At 40.7% G+C, this 10,000-nt stretch overlaps 1 protein-coding gene across 2 annotated transcripts in view; it reads right to left on the minus strand.

Moving 5' to 3' along the window:
* The window catches only part of LOC136690819 (ubinuclein-2-like), a 19,240-nt gene that overhangs the window by 1,993 nt on the left and 7,247 nt on the right, over positions 1 to 10,000 (minus strand). For both annotated transcript variants that reach the window (XM_066662852.1, XM_066662851.1), the window contains exons 10-14: positions 4,002 to 4,112; positions 3,484 to 3,624; positions 3,327 to 3,374; positions 2,885 to 2,930; positions 1,060 to 2,154 (exon numbers count right to left, since the gene is read on the minus strand). In XM_066662852.1, coding sequence (XP_066518949.1) covers positions 1,060 to 2,154; positions 2,885 to 2,930; positions 3,327 to 3,374; positions 3,484 to 3,624; positions 4,002 to 4,112 — 1,441 coding nt within the window. The remainder of the gene's footprint in view (positions 1 to 1,059; positions 2,155 to 2,884; positions 2,931 to 3,326; positions 3,375 to 3,483; positions 3,625 to 4,001; positions 4,113 to 10,000) is intronic.

A 10,000-nucleotide genomic window follows, 5' to 3' on the forward strand; every position in this document is an offset into this window, starting at 1 on the left:
CTTTATTTTTTTTTACCAATCCACTCGTACCCCCCCCCCCCCCACACACACACCCCACACATACACACACACACACACCCCACACATACACACATACACCCCACGCACACACACACACACACACCCCACACACACATACACACACCCCACACACACATACACCCCCCACACCCCACACACACATACACCCCCCACACACACACAACCCCCCCCCCCACACACACACCCCACACACATCCACATACACACACACGCACACCCCCCACACACACACACACACACCCCACACACACACAACCCCCCCCCACACACACATACCCCACACACATCCACATACACACACACGCACACCCCACACACACACACACACACACCCCACACACATACACCCCACGCACACACACATACACACACCCCACACACACACACACATACACCCCACACACACACACAACCCCCACACACACCCCACACACACACACAACCCCCACACACACCCCACACACACACACACACCCCACACACATACACCCCACGCACACACACATACACACACCCCACACACACACACACACACACACACCCCACACACACACACACAACCCCCACACACACCCCACACATACACACACACCCCACACACAAATACTTATTACTAACTTCTACTTTAAGAAAACGTTTTTTCTTTATTTTTTTTTACCAATCCACTCGTACCCCCCCACACACACACCCCCCCCCCCCACACACACACACACCACACATACACACATACACCCCCCACACACATACACCCCCCCCACACACACAACCCCCCCCACACACACACACCCCACACACATCCACATACACACACACCCCACACACACACACACACACCCCACACACATACACCCCACGCACACACACATACACACACCCCACACACACACACCCCACACACACCCCACACACACACACACACACACACATACACACACACCCCACACACAAATACTTATTACTAACTTCTACTTTAAGAAAACGTTTTTTCTTTATTTCTTTTTACCAATCCACTCGTACCTGGGTAAGGAGGGTGGAGTCAGACTGCGAGCCCCGCCCCTTTCCTGGCATGCGATTGACTGAGGTTTTAACGCTCGAGCTGGCTCCTCCCACCGTACGCTGCCTCTGTCCGTGACTGGCCAAGAGAGGTGAGGGGGAGGAGTTAGTGTCCTGGAGGGAGGCTGCTGTGTTAGTAACGCCTGGGCTGCTGCCCCCTAGTGGACTAACATGTTTCTGCTGGGGGCAGGGTGTGACTGAGGGGCTGAGGCTGAAGAGAGGTTTGAAGCCAGGGCTTTTGGAGCAGTAAAGAAGGGGCGAGGTCAGTATTTGTGGGCGGGGTGAGGGTGAAGTGGGCGCGGACATTGGGACAGGGGGTCTGTGGGTGAGTTTGACGATGGGGGGGCTGCTGCGGCTGTGGGAAGGTTTGGTGATGGAGGCCTGCATCGGAGTCACAAAACCTGGAGTCTGTAGGTTGTTTTGTGGCGAGGAGGCGGGGCTAGAAGTCTGGCCTTTTAAGTCTGGTGCCACCTGCTGGAGGCTTCCGGAGGTGTCTGGAGGGCTGTGGGAGTTGGTGCGGAGCTGCTGTGGAGTTGGAGCTGGAATTCTGTTGGCGCTGGAATCTGTTTGTTTGGTTGTGGAGTTCCTAAGTTGACCTGTAGGGGGCGTGCTTGGCCTGAATTGGCGCTGCTGAGGCGGGAGGAGTGGTGACAGTGTTGGGAGTGGGCGGGGTTTAGCCGTCTGGGTTGTGTTCATGCTAGCAATGCTGTTAGCCAAGGTACTAGCGGGTGGAATTGTGTTTCCTGCTCGGGAAGAAGCCTCCGCTCGAGCGGAAGTTGACGGAGGAGAGGAAGAGGGAGTGGAGGAAGAGACGGGAGGACACACAGCGTGAGAAATCGAAGCTGATTGGCCGCTAGCAGCCGGAGGAGAGGAGGAAGCAGCGGGGGAGTTAGCGGAGACGCCGTTAGCCGCGCCGCTGAGCAGTGAGAAGACGTGAGAGATGGAGTCGAGGGAGTTCGTCGCCAGGTCATCGTCCAGAGAATCCGAGAGGCAGATCGGCTCCGAGCTCGGAGACAGTGGGGGGCGGCTGAGGGCTAACGCCGGAGTCTGTTCCCAATCCTAAAGAGAGACAACATTAGCACACGCCCCCACACTGAGGGAATTCACACACTTTAAAGGTTTATACACATCCACAGCCCACAGCTTTATTACTACACGGCTGTATACACCTCTCAGCAAAACTAAAGCTCATGTGCAGCTGCTCCTGAGCGTCCCAATTCCTCTTATGTTTCTCTACAGTAATCTGTACACGCTGTCGCTGGGTTTCCATCAACGTTCACAAATGCTCTGCGTAATAAAGAAATATCGTCAGAAAAAAATGAGTCGTGTTTCCATCCACTGCACTTTTGTGAATAAACTCCAGGGGGCGTCTGCTCCGTGATCAGGGACCGCATCGAGAGGAGAGATGAGGAACTGGGGGGAGTCTGTTAAAAGCCTGTGGTGGTGGGGTCAGTCTGGGCTCTGGGGGGCGCTGTGTCACATGCGCAGTACGTACGACACAAATGAAACCTTAGCGTTTATTCCACAAACACTTCTTCTTTTGTGCATTTGCCTTTTAGCGACAGTCAAACCCTTCCACTTCGTCCCAGCGTTAAAATCTTTTTGTGATATTTGGATGTTTTTGTGAATTTTGGGCCTTTTCCGTTCATTTATTTCGTAATTCACAAAAACCTGGTGGATGGAAACCTCTGGGCACAGCTCACAGCAGCTGGACACAATGAAGTGTGCTGTAGATTTAACAGCTTCGTACGATCAGGAGAAACATCTGCAGTGCGGTATATTCACTGACCTTGGTGACAGTGGGTTTCGAGGTCTGAACGATCCTCTTCTTTCCCCTGAAACAAACACAGATCATTAACCTCCTCGTCAGGTTGTGGGCGTGGTTTAGGGCCTGACGATAGATCCACTGACCAATAAGATCAGCCGATACTGACCCCTCGGTGTTATCAGTGCTACTCCGTGACATTAAGACGCCCACAGTAGTCTGTGTCTTTACCACACGGAAATAAACCCCCCACAGACTCTGAGGAAAATACAAAACACACTCCACACTGCCCTCTGCTGGAGGAGAGAAATACCGGCCCTGAGTTACCAGGACGAAGAAAATCATTTCAGGTAATCAGCTACAAATCATTTATATGACTCTGGTCTGGTAATGTGTGTGTGTGTGTGTGTGTGTGTGTGTGTGTGTGTGTGTGTGTGTGTGTGTGTGTGTGTGTGTGTATACTCACAGCTCCGTGAGGTGAGCGTGTACCATACGACTCTCTTTAATCAGCATCCTGTAATAAACAACACACACAAGCATTTCAGCCTATTCTACAGCAATGATTATAAACACACACACACACGCACACACGCACGCACGCACGCACGCACGCACACACACACCTGGCCTGCATCCAGCCTTTCGGCCAGAGCGGTTTGACCTCGTTCTCCAGGAAGGCTCTGAGGTAGTCGTCTACAGAGAGGGAGCATTTCTCCTGTTTATAACACTGCAGCTTCACCTGCACCAGATCACACAGCAGAGCCCTGGAACACACACACACACACACACACACACACACACACACACCAGGAGTTCTGATATTCCTACTTTGATTCTCTAGTTTGAGTCATGACCATATAGGGAGCTGTGGGTGTGGCTAAGTGTCTGTATGAAGAGTTGTGTGGCAGGATGCCCATATAAGGAGCTGTGGGTGTGTCAGGGTGCCCATAAAAGGGCTTGTGTGGTTGAACAATGCCACAAGGATCAATAGGGTCTGTACGGCACCTGATTCTGATTTATTAACAACTCAGTTTCACAGCTCTCCAGGACTCCACTGATACTTCCAGAACACGCAAAGAAGGAGCCGGTAAAATTCCTGGTTTTCCAGGATGTGTCCAATTAACATTTAAAGCATCCACACCTGAGTTTGTCGTCCCAGAGGAATTTCTTACGTGGGCCTATCACCCTCTTTCCCGGTCTCTCCTCCTCGTCCTCCTCAGAAACGTTCCTCTCTCCGTCCTCTATCTGCTGCCTGGGAACACACACAGACACACACACACACACACACAGTCACACACAGATCCTGAGTATAAATGAATCAGATCTGTGTGTAAATGAATCAGGTCTGTGTGTAGATGAATCAGGTCTGTGTGTAAATGAATCAGGTCTGTGTGTAGATGAATCAGGTCTGTGTGTAAATGAATCAGGTATTTGTGTAAATGAATCAGGTATTTGTGTAAATAAATCAGGTCTGAGTGTAAATGAATCAGGTCTGAGTGTAAATGAATCAGGTATTTGTGTAAATAAATCAGGTCTGAGTGTAAATGAATCAGGTCTGAGTGTAAATGAATTAGGTATTTGTGTAAATGAATCAGGTCTGAGTGTAAATGAATCAGGTATTTGTGTAAATGAATCAGATCTGAGTGTAAATGAATCAGGTCTGAGTGTAAATGAATCAGGTATTTGTGTAAATGAATCAGGTCTGAGTGTAAATGAATCAGGTCCGTGTGTAAATGAATCAGGTCTGAGTGTAAATGAATCAGGTATTTGTGTAAATGAATCAGATCTGAGTGTAAATGAATCAGGTCTGAGTGTAAATGAATCAGTTATTTGTGTAAATAAATCAGGTCTGAGTGTAAATGAATCAGGTCTGAGTGTAAATTAATCAGTTATTTGTGTAAATGAATCAGGTCTGAGTGTAAATGAATCAGGTATTTGTGTAAATGAATCAGGTCTGAGTGTAAATGAATCAGGTATTTGTGTAAATGAATCAGATCTGAGTGTAAATGAATCAGGTCTGAGTGTAAATTAATCAGGTATTTGTGTAAATGAATCAGGTATCTGTGTAAATTAATCAGGTATTTGTGTAAATGAATCAGGTATTTGTGTAAATGAATCAGGTCTGAGTGTAAATGAATCAGGTATTTGTGTAAATGAATCAGATCTGAGTGTAAATGAATCAGGTCTGTGTGTAAATGAATCAGGTATTTGTGTAAATGAATCAGGTCTGTGTGTAAATGAATCAGGTCTGTGTGTAAATGAATCAGGTATTTGTGTAAATTAATCAGGTATTTGTGTAAATTAATCAGGTATTTGTGTAAATGAATCAGGTCTGAGTGTAAATGAATCAGATCTGAGTGTAAATGAATCAGGTCTGTGTGTAAATGAATCAGGTATTTGTGTAAATGAATCAGGTCTGTGTGTAAATGAATCAGGTCTGAGTGTAAATTAATCAGGTATTTGTGTAAATGAATCAGGTCTGAGTGTAAATGAATCAGGTATTTGTGTAAATGAATGAGGTCTGAGTGTAAATGAATCAGGTATTTGTGTAAATAAATCAGGTCTGGGTGTAAATGAATCAGGTCTGAGTGTAAATGAATTATGTATTTGTGTAAATGAATTAGGTATTTGTGTAAATGAATCAGGTCTGAGTGTAAATGAATCAGGTATTTGTGTAAATGAATCAGATCTGAGTGTAAATGAATCAGGTCTGAGTGTAAATGAATTAGGTATTTGTGTAAATGAATCAGGTATTTGTGTAAATGAATCAGATCTGAGTGTAAATGAATTAGGTATTTGTGTAAATGAATCAGGTCTGAGTGTAAATGAATCAGGTATTTGTGTAAATGAATCAGATCTGAGTGTAAATGAATCAGGTCTGAGTGTAAATGAATTAGGTATTTGTGTAAATGAATCAGATCTGAGTGTAAATGAATCAGGTATTTGTGTAAATGAATCAGATCTGAGTGTAAATGAATCAGGTCTGAGTGTAAATGAATCAGGTCTGAGTGTAAATGAATTAGGTATTTGTGTAAATGAATCAGGTCTGAGTGTAAATGAATCAGGTATTTGTGTAAATGAATCAGATCTGAGTGTAAATGAATCAGGTCTGAGTGTAAATGAATCAGGTATTTGTGTAAATGAATCAGGTCTGAGTGTAAATGAATCAGGTCCGTGTGTAAATGAATCAGGTCTGAGTGTAAATGAATCAGGTATTTGTGTAAATGAATCAGATCTGAGTGTAAATGAATCAGGTCTGAGTGTAAATGAATCAGTTATTTGTGTAAATAAATCAGGTCTGAGTGTAAATGAATCAGGTCTGAGTGTAAATTAATCAGTTATTTGTGTAAATGAATCAGGTCTGAGTGTAAATGAATCAGGTCTGAATGTAAATGAATCAGGTATTTGTGTAAATGAATCAGGTCTGAGTGTAAATGAATCAGGTATTTGTGTAAATGAATCAGATCTGAGTGTAAATGAATCAGGTCTGAGTGTAAATTAATCAGGTATTTGTGTAAATGAATCAGGTATCTGTGTAAATTAATCAGGTATTTGTGTAAATGAATCAGGTATTTGTGTAAATGAATCAGGTATTTGTGTAAATGAATCAGGTCTGAGTGTAAATGAATCAGGTATTTGTGTAAATGAATCAGATCTGAGTGTAAATGAATCAGGTCTGTGTGTAAATGAATCAGGTATTTGTGTAAATGAATCAGGTCTGTGTGTAAATGAATCAGGTCTGTGTGTAAATGAATCAGGTATTTGTGTAAATTAATCAGGTATTTGTGTAAATTAATCAGGTATTTGTGTAAATGAATCAGGTCTGAGTGTAAATGAATCAGATCTGAGTGTAAATGAATCAGGTCTGTGTGTAAATGAATCAGGTATTTGTGTAAATGAATCAGGTCTGTGTGTAAATGAATCAGGTCTGAGTGTAAATTAATCAGGTATTTGTGTAAATGAATCAGGTCTGAGTGTAAATGAATCAGGTATTTGTGTAAATGAATGAGGTCTGAGTGTAAATGAATCAGGTATTTGTGTAAATAAATCAGGTCTGGGTGTAAATGAATCAGGTCTGAGTGTAAATGAATTATGTATTTGTGTAAATGAATTAGGTATTTGTGTAAATGAATCAGGTCTGAGTGTAAATGAATCAGGTATTTGTGTAAATGAATCAGATCTGAGTGTAAATGAATCAGGTCTGAGTGTAAATGAATTAGGTATTTGTGTAAATGAATCAGGTATTTGTGTAAATGAATCAGATCTGAGTGTAAATGAATTAGGTATTTGTGTAAATGAATCAGGTCTGAGTGTAAATGAATCAGGTATTTGTGTAAATGAATCAGATCTGAGTGTAAATGAATCAGGTCTGAGTGTAAATGAATTAGGTATTTGTGTAAATGAATCAGATCTGAGTGTAAATGAATCAGGTATTTGTGTAAATGAATCAGATCTGAGTGTAAATGAATCAGGTCTGAGTGTAAATTAATCAGGTATTTGTGTAAATGAATCAGGTATTTGTGTAAATTAATCAGATATTTGTGTAAATGAATCAGGTATTTGTGTAAATGAATCAGGTATTTGTGTAAATGAATCAGGTCTGAGTGTAAATGAATCAGATCTGAGTGTAAATGAATCAGGTCTGTGTGTAAATGAATCAGGTCTGTGTGTAAATGAATCAGGTATTTGTGTAAATTAATCAGGTATTTGTGTAAATGAATCAGGTCTGAGTGTAAATGAATCAGGTATTTGTGTAAATGAATCAGATCTGAGTGTAAATGAATCAGGTCTGTGTGTAAATGAATCAGGTATTTGTGTAAATGAATCAGGTCTGTGTGTAAATGAATCAGGTCTGTGTGTAAATTAATCAGGTCTGAGTGTAAATGAATCAGGTATTTGTGTAAATGAATCAGGTATTTGTGTAAATGAATCAGGTCTGAGTGTAAATGAATGAGGTATTTGTGTAAATAAATCAGGTCTGAGTGTAAATGAATCAGGTATTTGTGTAAATGAATCAGGTCTGAGTGTAAATGAATGAGGTATTTGTGTAAATGAATCAGATCTGAGTGTAAATTAATCAGGTATTTGTGTAAATGAATCAGATCTGAGTGTAAATGAATCAGGTATTTGTGTAAATGAATCAGGTCTGAGTGTAAATGAATCAGATCTGAGTGTAAATGAATCAGGTATTTGTGTAAATGAATCAGGTCTGAGTGTAAATGAATCAGGTCTGTGTGTAAATGAATCAGGTATTTGTGTAAATGAATCAGGTCTGAGTGTAAATGAATCAGGTCTGAGTGTAAATGAATCAGATCTGAGTGTAAATGAATCAGGTCTGAGTGTAAATTAATCAGTTATTTGTGTAAATGAATCAGGTCTGAGTGTAAATGAATCAGGTATTTGTGTAAATGAATCAGGTCTGAGTGTAAATGAATCAGGTATTTGTGTAAATGAATCAGGTCTGAGTGTAAATGAATCAGGTATTTGTGTAAATGAATCAGGTCTGAGTGTAAATGAATCAGGTATTTGTGTAAATGAATCGGATCTGAGTGTAAATGAATCAGGTCTGAGTGTAAATGAATCAGGTATTTGTGTAAATGAATCAGGTCTGAGTGTAAATGAATCAGGTATTTGTGTAAATGAATCAGGTCTGAGTGTAAATGAATCAGATCTGAGTGTAAATGAATCAGGTCTGAGTGTAAATGAATCAGTTATTTGTGTAAATGAATCAGGTCTGAGTGTAAATGAATCAGGTATTTGTGTAAATGAATCAGGTCTGAGTGTAAATGAATCAGGTATTTGTGTAAATGAATCAGGTCTGTGTGTAAATGAATCAGGTATTTGTGTAAATGAATCAGGTCTGAGTGTAAATGAATCAGGTCTGAGTGTAAATGAATCAGGTATTTGTGTAAATGAATCAGATCTGAGTGTAAATGAATCAGGTCTGAGTGTAAATGAATCAGTTATTTGTGTAAATGAATCAGGTATTTGTGTAAATGAATCAGGTCTGAGTGTAAATGAATCAGGTATTTGTGTAAATGAATCAGATCTGAGTGTAAATGAATCAGGTCTGAGTGTAAATTAATCAGGTATTTGTGTAAATGAATCAGGTCTGAGTGTAAATGAATCAGGTCTGAGTGTAAATGAATCAGGTCTGAATGTAAATGAATCAGGTATTTGTGTAAATGAATCAGGTCTGAGTGTAAATGAATCAGGTATTTGTGTAAATAAATCAGGTCTGAGTGTAAATTAATCAGTTATTTGTGTAAATGAATCAGGTCTGAGTGTAAATGAATCAGGTCTGAGTGTAAATGAATCAGGTCTGAATGTAAATGAATCAGGTATTTGTGTAAATGAATCAGATCTGAGTGTAAATGAATCAGGTCTGAGTGTAAATTAATCAGGTATTTGTGTAAATGAATCAGGTATTTGTGTAAATGAATCAGGTATTTGTGTAAATGAATCAGATCTGAGTGTAAATGAATCAGGTCTGAGTGTAAATGAATTAGGTATTTGTGTAAATGAATTAGGTATTTGTGTAAATGAATCAGATCTGAGTGTAAATGAATCAGGTATTTGTGTAAATGAATCAGATCTGAGTGTAAATGAATCAGGTCTGAGTGTAAATTAATCAGGTATTTGTGTAAATGAATCAGGTATTTGTGTAAATTAATCAGATATTTGTGTAAATGAATCAGGTATTTGTGTAAATGAATCAGGTCTGAGTGTAAATGAATCAGATCTGAGTGTAAATGAATCAGGTCTGTGTGTAAATGAATCAGGTATTTGTGTAAATGAATCAGGTCTGTGTGTAAATGAATCAGGTCTGTGTGTAAATGAATCAGGTATTTGTGTAAATTAATCAGGTATTTGTGTAAATGAATCAGGTCTGAGTGTAAATGAATCAGGTATTTGTGTAAATGAATCAGATCTGAGTGTAAATGAATCAGGTCTGTGTGTAAATGAATCAGGTATTTGTGTAAATGAATCAGGTCTGTGTGTAAATGAATCAGGTCTGTGTGTAAATGAATCAGATCTGAGTGTAAATGAATCAGGTCTGAGTGTAAATGAATCAGGTCTGAATGTAAATGAATCAGGTATTTGTGTAAATGAATCAGGTATTTGTGTAAATGAATCAGA

This window comes from Hoplias malabaricus, chromosome 3 (genome assembly GCF_029633855.1).
Source record: "Hoplias malabaricus isolate fHopMal1 chromosome 3, fHopMal1.hap1, whole genome shotgun sequence".
Lineage (NCBI taxonomy): Eukaryota > Metazoa > Chordata > Actinopteri > Characiformes > Erythrinidae > Hoplias > Hoplias malabaricus.